This window comes from Echinococcus granulosus (genome assembly GCF_000524195.1).
Source record: "Echinococcus granulosus chromosome Unknown EG_S00004, whole genome shotgun sequence".
NCBI classification, from domain to species: domain Eukaryota; kingdom Metazoa; phylum Platyhelminthes; class Cestoda; order Cyclophyllidea; family Taeniidae; genus Echinococcus; species Echinococcus granulosus.
In genome coordinates, this window is record NW_020170384.1 from 2,562,572 (window position 1) to 2,582,107 (window position 19,536).

Sequence of the window (19,536 nt, forward strand, 5' to 3'; positions counted from 1 at the left end):
CTCATCTACTTGCATTTATGATTCCATAAGTCAAAGCGCCTATCCTTTAGCCAAATTGTAAAGGTTTGCAAATAATTTTGTTTAGTACTAAACTGCCATTACAGAGAGGGTTCCGACAAAGGATGACGACGCAAATTATCAAAATTACCAACTCTTTTCACTAATCAACCCACTGAGGTTTGTTTGCCTGTTCGTACATTTAGCAGAGTAATGAGATGAACAAGAAGAATGTCACCAGTGATAGTGAAAGTTAAAGACCCGGGACTTGAGCTAAAGTGCGAAAGCATGCAATGGAATGTGGCGCAACCTTCTTCCTTATGCGAAAGCTCCACACAGACTTTCACAATTCCAAAGCACTAGACTTAGCATTGGTATGAAGTCAAGTAGAGAGGGGGAGAGAATGCACAGCACAGTAACTGTACACAGCATGCACATGGAATAATTTCACATCTGGGCAAGTGTTTCTATAAATAATTACTGGTGCGTAGAGTATGCTCGCTGTAGACTTGAGAAATGCGAGGCCGATTAACCTCTACAGGACATTTTGCAAGAGAAGACTGTGTCAGTTGAAATAGAATTTCCGCATCTGATTTCAGTGCGCTCAAAGCTCCAAGGACAACGGTCAAAGAGACAAGAGGGTTACGAAATAGAATGACTCTTTTTAAATGTATATTGAATTGCACGGGCTTTCTTATCTCGCCCGAATTCGGCCTAAAAGACGAAAGCATGGAGACCTGGTGCAAGCCCCTAAGCTGTTTCGGGTCTTGATAGGAAATCAGCTTAAGGCAGTTTCAGAAGTAACTGGGACACAATGCATACGAAAGCCCAAGTAACTGTTTTACAAGAACTCTTCTGAGTGCTCAGAAGTGACTAAAATACCACAGATTGTGTCTTATATCAGATTTCAGCTTTCCATGAGCTGGAGAACATACCACAGTCTTCCTAAAATGGATTCTTCCCAACGAATCGCGTCTATCAGATGACGTTATAAGTGAGTAGTATCAAGAATACTAGGGGTGAAAATCTTCATCGGTCAATATTCATTTCTATTAGACAAAGGGATGGGGTGGTTCGAAATATTACCTATGCGTCGGGTGGTCCTAAGAATGGATAAGATCAAAGAGTGGGAAAAGTCCTCCAGCTCACCTGAAGTGTAACCAGTGGACCAATGGTCTGCCGCGCCCACCTCGGATTGATGGTCCAGTCCAAGCCGACCACCTCAAAGCCCGCAGACGCAATTTCCTTAAGGGCATAGTGTCCACCCATTGCAAACATTATAATAGGTGGACATTCGCCCGCAGAGAAGTCGTGCTGATTTTGCAGACAACTGCGTACGCCTGTATAGATTTGTTGCAGACAGGGCAGTACAAAGGTAGTGAAGAGGTCCGGTGACAGGACTCCTGCATGCGACTCAAAAATCTGTCACGGAGGGAGATCATAATTCCTTTTTTATCGTCCACTCTTTACTTGTATAACACGATGATGGACGCGTCAAATATCAGGCTTAACCACCCATACCCTTCAATCACCACAGCATTTAGTCATCATTGTGGCGATGAGGTCATAGGTTAGTGTCACGTGTGATTGGTACCCACCAGCCCTTTTGCACGCCTATCCATGCTTAGTGCATATATGAACCTAAAGAAATCCTCAAATTGCTTCTGACCCTTCTGTTGAGGGGAGCGACACAGAAGGACGAGGAAGATGCTCACAAGAAGAGGATCATGTAGCAGATACATATTTAAGGTTTACACGAGGACTCTATCACTCTTTTGGTGGCACATCTTGTAAGTCATGTCGATTCCTTGCTAACAACTCGACCGGTCTTTCTGTACACTTAACCATTAAGTTCTCTCCGGCCTCATACGCTCCATCCTTTTCCAGCATCCGATCCTACCAATGCCTACTCACAGGTACGTACACCTTAGTGTGCATTCAGTAAAAAGGTGGAGCTGAAAAATATTAAAACCGTGGACATAAGAATATAACTTACTTTCGCGGACTAGGAGCTTAAAAAGTTATGCCATCGACGTAAAAGTTAAGCCCGGAAAAACATGGTTTGCTGCTGCAACAGTGGCAGCGATGAAAAATATCTCAAGCCGCCTACTGCCTTGGCAAAAGATTGTGAATACATTAAAATCGACTGGGATTTCTAGCATGGGGAATTGATAAAGCCATCCACCACTTATAGCAGTATTTGGTACCCTTTTGGTCGTTAATGAGATGCGAATAGCGCAATCAGTTTCCATGAATTACAGATAACATGCCTCCATGCAGGTCAGCCTTAAAGTGGCATACTCACTGCTTGCTGAGAAGTGCATTATCGCCTTCAGCATTGTTGATTCCAAATTCACCCGCCAGTGGTGCTCAAAAAAGATAAAAACCCAGAATTTCTGATAAATTCTTGTAATTCTTTATGGGGTTGCGTCGACTTAGTCTTAAATCTAGTCTGGTAGGGTATTTAAACAATTGACGCGCCACCTCCGCAAGGAAACGAGGAGGATATTTTGATCACGAAACTACTAGTTCACTCCCAGATATGACTACAGCTAAATGAGAAGACTGTCAACCTTGCAGTCAGATGATTTGACGTACCTTTCAGTTTTTGTGCCAGTCTAAACAGATAAAATAGGCGATGATTCTTCTCCAAACAAAAGGACTCAACACAGAGAAGGAAATTTCTTCTCTCTCCAGGTATACGCACCTTTCAATAGGCAAGGGGGAACAAGATGCCTCACTTAAGGACTCGGGTCTGCTTTGTCGCTGCCGGAGTAACAAATTTGGGGAGAAATGGAAAAGCCTCCATTTTGTATCAAATTTGAGTTCTTAGTGAATATTGTGCCGAAGAAGGCATTCATCGGCTTTCCACACCGCGTGCATCAGTAGACTCGAAACGTAACAGTTCTCAACCTAAGGTGGGGGAACCATGCATAATTGGCTTTGAGGGCTTTACTTAATAAGAGCACATTTAAAGGCAAAATATTATGACCAAATGAATTTGTCGTATAAGCCTTTGTCAGCTTGCTCTTTCGAATGCTGCATGGATAAGGCCTTCCATAATTTGAACAACCGCTCACTTGAAAAAGCGAATGACTGAGAAAACACTTCATTTTAGACGGATTCGACAGTCAGAAAGGGTGTACCATGCAAGCTACAATGAACTGTAGGCTTCTTTGTGAAATACCCAAAAATTATTTGTTAAGGGGGAGAGTGCAGCCGATGAAAGCGGTCATCTAGGGCAATTCGAGTGGGACCCCAAATAGACGACAATATAACAAAACAAACGACGGCTGTGATTGAGGTACCTATGGTGGCAGCTTTTTACTTCACATTATCCCCTTTCCAACCGTTATACCAGTGTGATCAATTAGCACTGCAGGCAAAGATGCGCGTCTCCCCATGCATTCGTGATTTGAGACCTAAAAGGAACAAACGCTCCTTCCCTAATGGAAGGCATATTCCAAGAAAAAAGAAAGCCTTTGAAAATGACCCGGAGACTGGAGCATGAGGCAAAATCAGCAGGCACGAATACGATGATTCGGGGAATTTGACTCCAAAATGGAAATAAATTTCTGACGAAATTTAGTCAACCGTTTCATGACACTAGTACAAAAAGAGCAGCTGACGGATAAAAATAATAAGAGAGAGCCATTGTAGGAGCTTTTGAAAACATGGGTAGGACTATTTTCACTGTCGAAAGCCACAAACCTACTCACTTGAGGCTGACAGAAGTCATACTTCAACGGCTTTTTAGTGGCGAACACTAAAAATAAGGAGGAAGGCACTGTGTACGAGAGCACACAAGGCTCAAGGTGAGGATGGAAAGAATGCAAACAGATGAACGAATTGTTTAGAAAATGGTCCACATTAAAGTCGACGGGATATGAAGGACACCGCCCCAGAAAATGTTACCTTCGCATAAAGTCATTTTTACCTCCACCACGACGGATAAGGAAATTTTGTTCGGAAAACGGCAATAATTAAGACACAATCATAGAATCTAGAAAAATAGCAGCGGAAAAAAGCACTAGGCGATAACCCGGAAGAGGTCACTCACAAAGGTGACAAAAAATATTATCAATGTCAAAAACCACGTGCATTTTCATCTAACACCTAAAGGAGTCGTGCTTCAATGCTTCGATTAGCGACAAATGAAAGAACCAGGAGGAAGGCAAGTGGGGATCTGGGTAACACACAAAACCACAAATACCGATGATCTCTTCAAAACAACGAAGAACGCACCCCCAAATTGAGTAGGAATAAAGAATACTGCCCCAGGGAGAACCATTACTGCATGGAAATGTGAAATCAGCTTCAGATGAGTTTATCAACAGACAAGCTCTTGAGCAACCCATTAGCTGAATGCAACTGATTTTAGCCAAGAAAACACAGGGATTTGCAAGCTAATAACGATTCACAAAAATATCTGGTACAAACCGGGCGCCCTTGGTAATAATGTGGGCTTATGGCCTTCTAGGTAAAACCAATGGGTTTTCCAGTTAAAATATTTTCGCTCTAAAATTTCCTGCCACAATTCAGCAGACAAGTATTCACAAAAAATTGCTTTTCTCAGACGACGACAATAAGATCGAAATTCTAGAGTAGAACAGTTTGCACGACCGCAGGAGCCTAATTCGAGAGTATTTAGCAAAAGCTTGAGTTAAAACGCACTTTTATGCAATTGTACTTGCGCATATTTTTCCTACTTTTAGCAGCTACGCAGACCTTAAACCAGTTGAGCAAAATTTCCCTTACCTGCAAAACCTGTGCGCCAGCTAGGACCTGTTGAACCAGATGATCAGTGACAGCTCTAGTCAGCAGTCCAAGAAGACGATGACTGGGCTCGGGGTAAACATAGAGCCATCGTTTTGACTTGGCAAAGGTCTTGGAGCCCCCACCCTCGATCATGTAGGTCATGAGGGTCCAGGGTGCCCCCGCAAAACCGATAAGAGGCACGCGACCTTCCAGTCTATGTCGTGTTAGTCGCACCGCCTCGTAGACGTAATGCAAAAGAGATTTTATATCCACCGACCAGTCTAGACGTAGCAAATCCTTTGGGTCGCTCAATGGGGTGGATAGCTGTGGTCCAACACCTGGCTCCATCACCACTTCCATGCCTAGAGCCTGGATAATCGAGATTGCAAAGCTCAATGTGTCTACTCAAACTAAATAAGTATATCTTTGTGAAACGAAATCACGGTTGAGGCAGACCTGTGGAATGACCAAAATATCGGAAAATATAATGGCCGCGTCAAGACTAAAACGGCGGATAGGTTGGAGGGTGACTTCGCAGACTAGTTCAGGAATGCGACAGATCTCAAAGAAGTCATGATCCTTCCTGACAGCTTGGAACTCGGGCAGGTAGCGACCGGCTTGGCGCATTATCCATACCGGAGTGTAGGGTACGGGCAAGCCCTTGCAGACGCGCAAAATGGTGTCATTTTTGAGGATAGGAAAGTTTTCAATCTTCGACATGGTAGTTCTAGAATGGAGGGAGAGAATAGTCGCCGAGTGACCGATGAAACGTCAATTGATATCATTTCGGCCAAAAGTATGAATAAAGGCGTCTCAAATTTAGTCCTATAGCGCGTATCTAAGAAAATTGAATGGAATCGATACAAAAAAGCATATTTTTGGGATAACTAGGGCGCTTTCACTATCCTTACGCGTCAAAAGCTATTCAATAAATAAAACATCTGGTGCGAACTGCAACAGCTGGAAACGCAATGCAATCGACCCAAAAATCCCAATAACAGTACCTTTCTCAAAGTAGAAATTTAAACATCTCCAAAACTAGGACAAATCAAAGAATTATGCAGGAGGAGTTAATGTGTTGTGCATTTACTCAAATATGCGAGGAAGGTCAACATTTTACGACGTTGTACCACTCATGTGGTTAAAAGGGAGGTCCAGCCCAACACCATTAGAGCACATCAAGACAGTTATAACTTAAAGCATGAAAAACTGACCAAGACAATCTCCGGGATTTCGGTGTTTAAAGTCCCAGCACATACCGGGTAATGCCGAAATTACCCCATAAAATGAAATCCAATAACGTTCCATTATCTTGACATCAGAGATAAGGGCCAGTCAACCGTGAGTTGGTTATACCTCAAGTAGCCAATGAATATGATATTTTCAGAGGATGAATTAGAAATAGCGGTGAGGATGATATACCCTAGGTACAAGTGATATCCTAGATAACGTACGAAATTGCAAATATGCACCCATACACGACGGCCGGCAAACCGCCCCTCGATGATTAGCCAGGGGCTTCACTGGGCAGCACCCAATAAGGGGACGCATAGCAGACCATGCTGATGATGCGAGTCGAAGATAACCTCCCTTGATGGAACCTTGTTGAGAGCAAACACTGACAAACCTGAATTTACCTACTCTTAAAAAATGAAGTAAGGTGGCTACCAACCACATCTATTGCACAAATAAGTCTACACAACGTACCTGGTAAAATGTTAACAACTTTGAGCTTATTTTAGGGTTTCATTGCATCTACTACGCTCAAACAAAAAAATTCATGAAGGCTACCAGAGTAATATTAAAAAATACGACTGCATGAATATATCTTTAGGATAAGAAGTAGCCAGTATTTGTGAACACCGGAATCGAGCCGACGCCGTTGCCCCCAGAGGAGCAAATGAACGCTGAGATAAAGCAATCGCGATCCACTATACACGTTTGCAACACTAGTCATTTAAAGGTACCCTCACCTAAGCCATGTACGTAATTTACTGGCAAGAAGGCAAGGGTGCAAGAGGGCAACACTGAACCTATTGCAATATGAAGGCTGAGATGAGTTTATAAGAATGGGGTGAGCTCTTACAAATTTTTGAATTCCACTCACTTACAGCCTTGTTTTGGAGGGTTTTGTGTGGTGCCACAACACCGAGTGCATAAGAAGCGCTTGTAATTTACCGTTCTAAGGGGTTTCTTGAGTTGCTTTGCAATGCTCAACGTGCTCGCCCATCTAGTGCAAATGGCTTGTGCCTTTTGAATGGTAGCTTATTGGTAATTGTTTCTCGTTATATCTTCTGGACTAACTTTAAAAGAGAGAATAATGTGATTTAATTGTCTTGGCAATTATGTAATAATAAAATGGTTGCCTATAGGTCTGCAAAACATGACAAGCAATAAACCTTTTTTTAAATACAAAAATCCTCATATTTTTAACCATCCTACAAGAGCTAAGGCTCTTTTTTGCTGTCTGGCCGTTGTGACTAAAGAAAATGTTGATCGTATTCGCATGGCATTGGGTTGCAAGTACGTTAACTCTTTAGCCTCCTCTTTTCCAACTGGGTAATACCCGTAATTGATCCGCTAGTGGCTATACGACCCGTATGTCCATTTTATCTCGCGTGAAATCATCGCTTGATATGGGAAATTGTCTCTATTAACCCATAAATATTATTATTGTTATTGCGCTCAAGTTCCTATTTCTTCGTGCCTTTGTGTCCCGAATCCCCTCTTCCATATCTACTTATTTCACGCAACAACTGAGATTTTGCATTTCATATTTCATGCATATTCTTGTTGTCCATTCTTTAAACGCTTTGAATACCTGTCGATTGTCTTATTTTTGACTTTGCGAAGTGAAGTCGTATCTATGAAGGCCCTCATACACAACAGGAAATTCCACTATCATATCCTTTGATGTTTTGAGAAATATTAGTGAAGCTTTCCTATTCATGCTTTATTGAGTATATTGTGATATTCAGCAATCTTTTTCAATCTTGAATATATGCTTGTTTGCTTGTCCTTTGCATGTTGCAACGTAGATCAGTTGTGACACTTCTACCAATTTTTTTCGTAGACACTAGTTTCAGGAGATGTTTTAATGAAAATGTGCTTTTATTTGTAAACAGTAGCATGTCTACAGTATCAGCTGACGAATGCTACTCCAATGTGGACAGTCTAGAAGAGCTGCGTCGCATCTGTGGCGAACGAGATGCCACCATAAACAAGTTAAAAATACTTCTCGTCCGCAAGAACAAGACAATAGCCTCTCTAGAAGAGGAAGTCTCTTACCTTAAGACTGCTAACCAAATGGTGGACCAACAGACAGGTGAAACGACCAGTGAAGTTGCCAAGCTGAAGAGTATTCTTTCTCGTCAGCAAATCGATCTTGAACAAAGTAAAATGGAAGTGGAAACCCTATCTAAAATGAGCAGCGATTTGCAAAGATCTTTTGCTGCGGTGAAACAAGAGCGAGATACCTTCAAATCCGAGGTATCCCGGCTTATGAATGATCTGGTTACCGCTAACGCTCAAACCACGGAGTTGTACGCCATCGCCTCCAAATGTTCACCGCTACCCAACAATTTCCTCACTCATTCCCACAATCAACACGCATTTATTCTTGCCACTTTCAAGAACCTTGCTGAAGGTAATAATAAATCAAACCCCGATTTACCTATCCTTCATGTACTCCGAAGTATTCAACTCGAGATGGATCGATTGCGGGGTATCAAAGGAGCTGATAGTTTAGTTGTCAGCAGTCCAGGGGAGCTGCTTCCTCTCTTAGAAGGATTTTCCACATATCTGAAGCAGTGCTCACCAGATCGGCTGCGACTATCACTGCGCGTACATGAGGACAAGATTAGGTCCTATTTCACAGATATTTCACGCTCTCACAATGAAGTGACGTCATTGCTCAAGGATTTCACACGGTTCTTCAATTCATCTGTTCAGCTAATTTTATCTACTGTTAATAAATTGGATTCCCATTCACCACGTCATGTAAAGACAGATTTGCTTCACAAGGAATTTTCGGTTCTGAAAGGCGATTTAGATTCTATAAAGGATGCTATGATGCTGCATATGTCATCGTTTGTTGAAAACACTTCCGCGCTAAGAAAGCAGATCACATCCGCTCTTATTAGCAAGTCGCTGCCAACGCAGACACATCACTCTCCCACAGTGGATGATATGATTTCGCATAACTTCAAATTTAGATCAATCCTTTCTGTCGTCTCTTCACTTCAGAACGACTTGACAGAAGTCAAGACAACAGTAAGTCAGTGGTTGACTTCGCTACAGGCTCAAATCCATGATATTCAGCACTTTCACGGGAAACTCATATCGGAAATCAGTCAGCGGTCGCCACCACCGCCGCCATACAGTGAATGCATCAATGTTCCCAATTCGTCCACTTTGGAAGCTCTTCTTACTGACGTTTGGCAACTCAAAGACTCTCTGTCGGGAGTGAGATACTCCCTTACAGAGGAGTTCTTGAGTCTTCAAAAACATGTGAAGGGTATTGAACTTATCCGCCGCAAACTTATGTGTCAACTGCACAACAAAGTCACTAAGTTGCGAAGTGACGCAACTGATATCCGCAGGGAGATGCACGAACTTGTCTCCTCCTCGAATCACCAAATCACTGCCATTACCACTTACGTCCACTCCATCGAAAACATGCGACTTAAAGGCTTTGAGGAGGTCCAACGTCAGCGTTTTAAGGACTATGATCGTCTGGTGCGAGATAAAGAGTCCGAGATTGGTCAGTTGAGGGAGTCTTGCGACCGCCTCTCCGATGAATGTGACCGATTTGGTGCGATGCGAGAGGCTCTGCGCCAACTAATTCTCACTTCGGCTACTTCTTCTGTGTCTCTTAGTGGTCTTAGCACCGAAGATGCTACTCTAGTCACTGATCTTTCCAGCCACCTGAATCGCTCGCAAGCAACACAGCTAGAGTTGGTTGAGCAAACACAAGCAATCGCCTCTCTTCAGTCCGATCTAGCCGCCAAGACTGCGGCACTAGATGCGGCAGTAGTGCGGGCGACTGAAGCCGAGACAAGTGCTGCGGAGTCGGCAGCGGAGGCGTCCGGACTGCAGGAAAAGCTGAATTTAGTGAAAAGACTCCTAGTGCGTGTACGAAAGGACGCCTCAGAGACGGAGAAGCGTGCGCTGCGGGTAGTAGAGATGGAGGCAAAGGTAACAGAGTTGACCCAGGCTTTGGATAAATCGCAGTGCCACGAGGAGGCAGCACAAGCGAAGCTGGCGGAGGTGATGGCGGAGCGAGAGAGATTGGTGGGGAAAGTAGCCTCGTTGCAGAAACAATACGAATCCTACAAAGTCAAGGTAATTTTATGTTGCATTTATCACAGGTGTTGTTTGTTCCAACGGTGCCTTTGTGTTGCTGTAACTCGGAAATATAAAAGAACTGATTCGGATCGTACACCCAGTAGCAATACGTCAAAGAATTTAGTTCGCAGCGATCTCATTGATGTAGACTGTTGACGATGATTCTCATGCACCAGTAATTCGATAAGGGTTCAAGTTGTTTGTAAGGTGTGTTGTCCAAATTGCTGCTATTTGTTGGTACATAACTCTACGTATGTAATTTTTTACCCTACAAAAGATTGTGGTAAATGACGATCTGCATTTGCATAGAGGAGGAGGCTGAATGAGTTTTTATTTGCTGTACAAGTTTCCTCGTGCCTGCTTGTTAAAATAAACTATTTAAAAATATGCTTTATGAGCAATGTGTATAGTCATTCGTCCATAAATCTGCATCTCTCCTCAAAAAATGTCATGCCGCCTGCCCAGTTCCCAGTAAATGTTGTTAGCTCTGGTCTTTTTTTTCACTGGCGATCAATCCAATCTTCTACGCTATTAATTTTGCACCCCAGTTGGCACATAAAACAACCTATGGAAAATTTTCTCCATTGCTGGCTAGAAGAATCCTTATGCAAGAAATGCCGTATATTTGTGTCGTCTTATATAACTATTCTCTAGATGTTCCTCATCATGTCCACAGTATATTTGCTTCCGTAGCATAGGCGGATTCGATTGTGGTCAGTTAACCAAGGCGTCTTTGAATAGCACTCATTCTAATTGTGGCTTTGTTCACTCTAGGCCCTGCTTGCGTTGCGCAACGGCAAGGAGCACCCAGAGGAAGGCAACATCACAGGTGATAGTAGCAGTGGTACTGGAACTGAAGGAATCGGAGGTGGCGCCAGTACCCCACTGTCGTGGCGCTATGAGTGCTCTAGTCTGGTGCAAACCGAGGTGGTGCGACTTAAGGAGCGAGTAAGAGAATTGGAAGCTTTGTTGGGGCAGACCACCGCTCGGCTCAACTCTGCACTGATTGACCTTGAGGCAGCTAACTTCGCACTGGCGGAGGAGAGGGAGAAGTGAGTCTAGTCTTTCCTAAGTCTCGGGATTTTTTCTCTCCTCGCTACCATCCACCACTTCCACGCGCGAATTCGTTTGAAAATGTGTCTGAAATAGGCGGTTGACCGCTCGAGGCTGTTGTGTCGATCTAATGTTTGTCGCTATCTCAGTCGGTTTGCCAGATTTCGGTGCACTCACCTGTTGTGGCGCCTTTGTGAATTTAATTAAGATTGTTTTACGAGATGTTAGTTAAGGCTAGATGGCATTCTGCAGCAAGCACAGTTTGGAAGCCAGTGCTTCCTGTTTTTATCCCTTTATCCCATTTTACCGACATCCGAATGTTGCCCAGCTGCCCATTGAGATCATTCTAACCGTTTTTGCAACAGCGTGTTCGATTCTCCCAATTATGATCATTTGTCAAAATTGGACCTATTTTCATCCCTGGCCATTATTGAAGACTTCCAATTGGATTGTTTGCTCAAAGTCTGCTGTGAATCGGAAGATTCAGTAGACGTCTTTCTTGACGTTTGGCGTGTTAGGACTCTGTGTCAACAGCGCAGAAACTGTATTACGGAGGATCGAAATGAACTACATGCTCTTGAAAATGCTTATTCGGACATAAGCCTTGTGTTGTTTTGAGCGTGTCACTGGTGCTCTCCATGGTCTCTAACTTGCTTTTACCAGCATAAGTCCGAGTTTACTTGCAACCTGTTGCGAGACAGGAAGAAGACCGAGAAGACTCCTTATCTCACAAAGGGTCAAACATTACTTTATTTTGGATGAGATTCCTAAATACCATGGTCTGTTGAGAATGTATTCATAGGAAAGGCGGTGCTGGCGGCTAGATGGTGTTCTACAGTGGCCCTACCCTGTAGACCATCCATATTTCATATCTTTTCCTCATCAACTTTGAACGGGCCTTTTCTTCATCACCCGATGTCTTGGTCCTTCCATTGAAGTTACATATCTCTAAATGCTCATTTGTGAAGAAATTCGCTATTGTTTCTTAAATTTTCTTCTCTCTTTTGAAGGGGACTCATTAAAATGCATTCACACGGCAGTCATCAACATTTTGATTTTGGAGACAGGGATTTGTTAATTCGGTGCCTTTAGTAAATTCAACCAGCCATTTCGCGAACCCTCCTTTCAATGACTTTTGCTGTTATATAATGACAACCTTTAATTGGATAACTCCATAGCTACATAGCTCTACACCATTAGAAACCAACTAAATTCTTTTTTCCTGCTGGGGATGAACCCACGAAGATCAAATTTTACCTTAGATTTTCGGGAGTAGGGTTTCATGGAAGGCTGAATTTGTACACACTCTTGGAATGTACTAGATTGACCTGTTAATTTAAGCAATTTAATTAAAAGCTGCTGCCAATCGGTAGCAAAAACGGCATCGGTGTTTCCGCATGACCTCTATTGGATTGTGGTGAATAAACGCCTCGCTTTCTACGTTAAACCCGTTGTTTTGCATGAATAGTCTGGTTTTATGTGTGATTGCCTAGACGATATGTAGAATGACCAAATGTAACCACCGTTTTTTGTAACTGCTACGGCAATTAAGACATTCTCTGCTCTCTACATACATTTAGGAGGCCTTTTTACTCTAGCGTGTGTGGTGCTTCTTGGTCATTGTAGTGTTCCCAACCCTCATTCTATCTGGAGAAACTAGCTATTGTAAGATCATTGTTGTGTGTTAAATGTATGACTATTGTCTTTGTTGAAAAACTCGTTCAGGAAAGGCACTCTTTCACATGTAGTGCTGCGGAAAGTCTCTTAGGATCTTTTCTTAGTAAAAAATAACCACCATTGCGGAGGATGAGGTAGTGTAATTCCCTCCCTTTCATGCTAGAGTGCGGTGTAAGGTTTTGTGGTTTGTTTTCTTTTGCGAACAGGAACAAAATTTCCTCCCCACCACCTTACGAATCCAATCCATCCTGGCTGTTTTCAAGGCGGATTATTTACACGTCTTTGAAGTATGTAAATCTGAAACGCATTTATTGGCCTTCAGAAAGTGAACAATCACTATACACATGACATAGGCTGAATATCACATGCGTAGGCTTGTGTGAATAAAGTGGTGGGCGCCAAAAGTCTGGAGGAGTGATTGGATCGCTTGAAGATGACTGATGATACGCTTATTCTTTTGCACATAAACTGTGATATTTACCTCTTTTTTGACCTTTTAACTTGATGAAAATGATGACTTAACTATCACGACAATTTTATGAGCTTTTTTAGGTAATTCTTAATTGAAGTGGTATGTTGAACTCATATAAAATCCACAGACCCCTCTCCTAACGACAAATTTGGTTACAGCATAAGGAGTTGGAAAATCTCACCATTGTTGAATCTAACGTGACATTAGTTGAATGGACCTGGTTACCATGTTGCGACTTAGTTGCCGTATGACCTAGGAGTACATCATTGTCTGACCCCACCGGTGTGAGGGTCGTAACATAGTTTACTGGAAAAAATAATTATTTGCTACTGTTACGGAATTTTCAACTAGCTTGTTAAATCTAACGATTCGTAAAACTTCCCTCCTTGGTGATTTCAATCCTTTCAATGACAGCAGAAAATCATCATTTGTTACTGCTGAAGTGTTTCTCTGAAGAAAATTTATGGTTACGTTACTGCCTTTTTGAAGACAAAGCACTCATTTCTTTTGGAAGAAGACCACGTCTTCTTGATTTTATAAAAATGTCCTGAATTGATTTCACTTCAGCGTCGTATCTTTATGTCAAGTCGGAGACTGATTTCATCATTGGTGTTGCAAGTATTCGCATCGGTTTTATTTTACGTGAATGGTTCTCCAACAAACGCTTTTTACGGATTTTAAATTACAGCGCCCATGTTCTCCTAGGCTCTCTGCCACATGGACCAACTCTCAGAATGGATGTAGGGCAGTTGAGCTACATCCTTAGAGGTGCCATCTCACCTTGCCAGAGGCATAGTAACCAGACTTTGTTTTGCATCAGAGGGGGCTAGCAATTTATCCTATCGGTACTTGTCATGTGATCACTGGTGTCTGGCAAGCTGACTTTGCCTTTCGCCTTTTGGTGCAACCTTTTTTGCATTGAGGTCAACATAGTCGAGGTGCAATACCTCGTGTCTGTTTCACAAAGAAACAACTCTTTTATGTAAGCCGTACTGCCTTAGTTTTCTTGTGTCGTTGACATCATGTATCGAAGGAAACGTCAAAAAGTTGACCCCATATCTGGTAAGCATTGCAATTTAGGGTAGGGATTGTCATGCTGTGAAATTTATTGCATTTCTCCGGTAGAGCCATCCATTGATAAATTGGAAAGGTCGGAAGTAGGATTGATGAAGAACCTCTAGAATGTCCGGCCGGCTACAGTTACAACCACAAGGATTATAGCCAGAACTTGGGAAATGAAAGACTTGTGGCGTTGGACCCTTCCATGCTCTCATTATGGCAGTCTTGAGCGTAGTGTTGTGCCAGGTAGGCTATTAAGCAATTCACGAACTATTTTAATTATCCGATGAAAAGAGATGAGGAATTTTTGAGCGACTTTGATCCAGACAACTGTCTAGCATGAATGTGTTGCTCATGTATTTCAGATGGACATTTTTTTCTTGGGTGTTCTCAAATTCTAGACTATGTATGTCGCCCACACACTGGCCCCTAACCTATACACATAGAGGGCAAAATCCCCTACTCTTGCTGGGGCGCCACTGCCTCGCGAAGGAAGTGACACAAACTACGTCTCAGTCTTTAACTCCTCTTTATTCCGGCAGTCTGCTTTTTAAGTTACTGTCATCTTTATAAGTGTTGATTAAGTATGGAAATCAAATAGCCAAATGGGTTTTTGAGCATGCCTTAGGTGGGCAGAGGCAATAGACTTTTTTCGTCGATCACAAACTTTCAAGCCAAATTCTGGGTAAAATCCAAGGTCTGGAATCCAATAGCCATCTGCTCCATACTCGAAAGTCTTTTGGTATGCTTAATGGTCTGGCACCGTGCTGACATCATCAGTGAACCCTCATGTGATAACCTGATTAATCAAGTGAAGATATTTAACCGCTTAGAGTGGTTAATTGGTAGAAGTTGACCTTATGTGTTGGGAAAATAGCGCTCCATAAATGACACTGACAAGCCACGAAAACCTTTAATTCTTCCTCAAAAATATACCCGAAACATTTTTTTTCGAAGTGTACTTCACCAAGCACGTCACCTTCGACACTTCGACAGGTTAAGCAGTTGCAGAATTAGTGTTAAGCACAATGCCTAATTACTGAAATGTTCAACTCCCTCACTCTTGCCCATCGTAGAAAGGAGGTTTCATTTTAAACCTAGTAGATTTTAGGGCTTACAAAGTGGAGGATAATGGGCATTTGATGCGGCAAACTATCTCTGAGGCCTTTGAACCAGTGTCAGGTGGTAAACATTTCATTCTCGTCTTGGCGAAGGAAGATAGATTGTAGGGAGGGTCATTTCAGCGGACAAAAAGGTTTTAAAAGCTTTCTCCAATTATTGGGCTTCTATTGCATAGAAGGCACGAGCTTATTTGGCTCCCGTCTTGTGCGTTTTACGCGTCAGTCGAAAGTAAATTAAGTCGTAAACAAATGAAAAAGTTACATTTTGTGTTTTCTTTGTTGATTCACCAAAGCTACTCATATAAGAACCCCTTTTTTAAACCGGTATTATAATCTGGTCGAAAATTAACCTGTAACCCTTTTTGAACTTCAGAACTTTGAAACACATCTCAAGGCTGATAAGGACCATAAAGTGCTGCTGAAGAATACCTCTGCTTTTGCTATTCGTACACATTTCTTGACGGTTTACCTTTTCCTAGGTGTAGCCGCGTGTCCCACAATCTGGAGTCAGAGCGTGCGCAATGGCGTGAGGAGCAGGAGGAGTTGAACACCCGGTGGCGCAGCGAAACAGCTACGCGAGTGGCTGAACTGACGACGGCGCTGGATGCGGCACGACAGGAAAGTATTCAGGCGCTGTCCACTCAAGCTGAGGAGTTTAACACTGCTTTTGGGTGAGCCTCCTTTCCTTCTTTCCTTTTTTGGATGCGAGAACTGTTCCCCATGCTCAGATGTCTTACTAATTCTTCTACTACTTCATCGTGGTTCTTTAAGTAACTACATGGAAGAATCAGGATCTAATTTCTAGGCTTAAGTATATTTTTGAGTATTTTCCTCCGCCACGTTTCTTTGGTTTACTGTGACTTTGCCTTGCCATTTTTGGGAAGTGAAAAGTAGACGGCTGGTCTTTGAGGCTTACTCCCTTTCATCGACTGTTAATGCGTGTAGGTGGCACCCGTCGGTCTGTAATGGTTTTCATCACGCTTTCACCTTCCAAGTTGGTGCCACCTATTAACCCTCCCCATGTGAGAGTTCCGACATCACTTTCGTTTGTTTATTGCTGCTTGAGGTTTTAATCGTTTTTCCTCTGATTGAAGATGTCATCAAAGCTGATCACCCATCCCTTTGTAAAGGTGGTGCTTTCAATTTTTTGGTTACAAAAGAACTCTGAATTTTGCCTCCGCTGTTTGATTTATGATATCGTGGTCTGAAAGAAGTGGATGGCTTCCGGTCAATCCCCTACTGCATCAATGTCACAGCCCTTGATATGCTTACCGCTATGTTTGAATCGCTGCCATCTGAGTTAAATAAGATACAGCCATACCCAAAAAGCGTCGAACTTGAATGCGTTTTAGTGAGGTAAGTGGGACTGAAATGCTGTAGTAATTTTGAATTATTTAATTTGGGAAATAGGTTATAGGTGTCAAAACTGTTGCACAGTATTACTTACGCATGGTTGTTTGAAGTTTACTTAATGCTCTACATGTATCGTTTGTACTTTTGTGCCTTTGCATTGTGATTTCACTCTAGCAGTGACCACTGCGTGTGAATTCCCTTAATTTGAGATGTGGGCGTTCCCACAACTACGTAAAAGCTTGCTCCTTCACCCTAATGTCCAACGTGCACCCAAAGGTTATTATTTTTCGCATAGAAGTGTAGCACTTTGAGTCCTGAAGAAAGTTGCAATAAGCAACAACAGTATGGAAGAAATGTCTACCTACTGACGTACAGAAAAGCTGCGGCCCAAAGGCCATGCCACCGAGCTAAAATACAATCTGTGGAACTTAATTTGTCGCATAATCAAACGCAGAACCAAACAGACTATCAAAACATTACAACTAACATGATCTCTCGATCGTGTCGCAAAGTACAAGTACGATGCGTGGATGGTGAACTCCTCGCGTAGTTGGACATACAGTGAAACAAACTATCAAATCACAAAAGGAGTCCATTTCAGTACGTTATTCTTAATTTAGGGGTAGATTTTGAGAAAAATGTTATTTTTTTGAGTAGTATTTACTAAGGTAACCTTTTGAATTGTTTAAATCTTTGTGTAAAAGGGACTCGTCTAGCTGGAAGCGTTTTTCTTGACTGGCATCGAGGTGAAGCGACCTGAAGTCGTATATTAGCAGACCATTACATTTCAAAATTGAGGAGTAGTCCCTTCCTACCAAGACAAAAGCTTGTGGATTATGTATGTAGAGGCAAACAAGTGGGCCCCGCCGACGCCTCAAGTTTACCTCTAAATTGCCTTTCTATTGCGTTCATGTGATTGTCTACCGCCAATGCCATGAACAGGCGCCATCAGGAGTACTCCAACTGTACTAATTATGGTAATTCCTGTTTGTGGCTTTGCCACACGCTTTGTTGCGCCATACTCTTCACCTACAGTAATCAAAAGAGTCCGCTCTGTATTCTTCTGGGTACTCACTAATCTCTCATTTTATCACACAAGGAGGATTTGCTTCCAATTTGACGGTTTGCAAAATGTCTTTTCTAAAAACATTTTCATATTTTTATGGCCTGCACCTTATTTAATCCGCTTCATGCGGAATTATTGGAGATTAGGGGAATTTCTACCTGGTTCCACCCCAATCACGATTACACATTATCATAATGAAAGGCGTATCTATGTCACTTCGAAAATTTACTCCTTCGCGTTTTTGCCTGAATGCATCACTTCGTTGCTCCAATCTGATCGTACTACTTATTGGTCAGTACTGCTTATAAATGGTGGGCATCAGGTGACCAAATTGTTCGCGCAGTCTTCGGTATAGCTTGCTGAGATGACTTGTTGTTGCATGTAGAAACTTGTCAAACAAATACCACTTCTTGTGTGTGCATTATGAAGCGTAGATGCACTTTGACACATTGTTACAGTGGCCTCTGGTGTGCTCTCTCTTCCCGCATTCCATGAACCCGATGGATGTGAATTGGTTTCTGTCTGTTTCACAAAGTAACGCTGCGGGGGCCTCTCATCATATTTATTTCGTAGCGTCTGGAGGAGATGGAGTAGCAGAATGCGGCAGTAGAATGTACCGCTGAGGAGTGTTACAGGCGAACCACTTAATTCTGGTGATGTGCAATTCAGAAATGGTGGTGTATCACTTTCAGAAAGGCCCTCAACTCTTGATCATGAAGGATTGTGTGTCGTTTTCTGTGGAAAAGACGTGAGACCAATGTGTTAGCAATTTTTCTTGACGACCAAGGTGCTGTGTGAAATAACTGGTTCACGCCTATGTCAACTTGGAAGACAAATTCATGGTGGGGGCTACTAGTCTATTTTGAATTGCAGAAACGTCTCCTTTTTGTATTTTACTGTTATGTTTTTTAGGCAAACGGTTCACTTGCTACTCACTATTCGTTCCAACGGCACCTTCAAGTCTATATGGCGTGTTTATGTGTGGTAAACCGCAGATGAAATTTCTTTTTCCCTGAAGGCTAAATAACAGTGCCAGCTGAGGCATACGTACTCTCTGCGGCAGCTCGGTGTGCAAGGAATCCTTCAGAAATAGCTAGATTTGGTGAATCAGTCTGAATGAAGGTGATGTAATGTAAAACTTTATCCTTTCTGCCTCTTCCTCCGCATTCTCCGATGATGATTCCCCGGGTGATGGTTATCACCTCTCTTCGCTATTGGCATTGTTATTTAACAATCATATGGAGAATAAAACGAAATATTTTTTCGGTGATAAAAGTAAATAAACGTGAAACTAGTCGAATTCGCAGCCAAGGCGAAATTAAAAGCCTTATTTGTAATCATCAAAGATTCATTATCGTTTGATAGAATCCTCCCCTTTCTTATTGTTATCATACTGGCTATATCTCCTAACAATGCGGCATATTTTAGTGATCATTTTAACTGGGTATATGCCAGTCATTTCCTTCTAGCTGGCGTCTCCAAAATACCTTTACCTCGTAGCTGTCTCGATTTTATTTTGTTTCAAAAGCTAGCCCTCCATCCAGCCAACTCTTATTTCCTCTTATTCCTCTCCATCTGGAGTCAAGAGTCCTAAAACTTCCTAATTTCGGTTATGAAATACCTCCCTAAAGCAT

The 19,536-nt window shown here is 42.4% G+C and overlaps 2 protein-coding genes across 2 annotated transcripts; one reads left to right on the forward strand and one right to left on the reverse strand. All coding sequences in view use genetic code 11, as the record gives it.

Moving 5' to 3' along the window:
• Positions 1-639: 639 nt before the first annotated feature.
• Positions 640-6,913, reverse strand: EGR_01235 (Uroporphyrinogen decarboxylase; the record flags this gene model as incomplete). The annotated part of the gene is made up of 5 exons (XM_024490484.1): positions 640-711; positions 1,147-1,419; positions 4,756-5,124; positions 5,212-5,482; positions 6,867-6,913. The coding sequence occupies 5 exons, from the start codon at positions 6,911-6,913 to the stop codon at positions 640-642; spliced, it is 1,032 nt and encodes a 343-aa protein (XP_024355303.1).
• Positions 6,914-7,884: 971 nt separating this feature from the next.
• On the forward strand, positions 7,885-11,157 carry EGR_01236 (hypothetical protein; the record flags this gene model as incomplete). Its single annotated transcript, XM_024490485.1, has 2 exons — positions 7,885-10,098; positions 10,876-11,157. The coding sequence occupies 2 exons, from the start codon at positions 7,885-7,887 to the stop codon at positions 11,155-11,157; spliced, it is 2,496 nt and encodes an 831-aa protein (XP_024355304.1).
• Between the last annotated feature and the right edge of the window lie 8,379 nt (positions 11,158-19,536).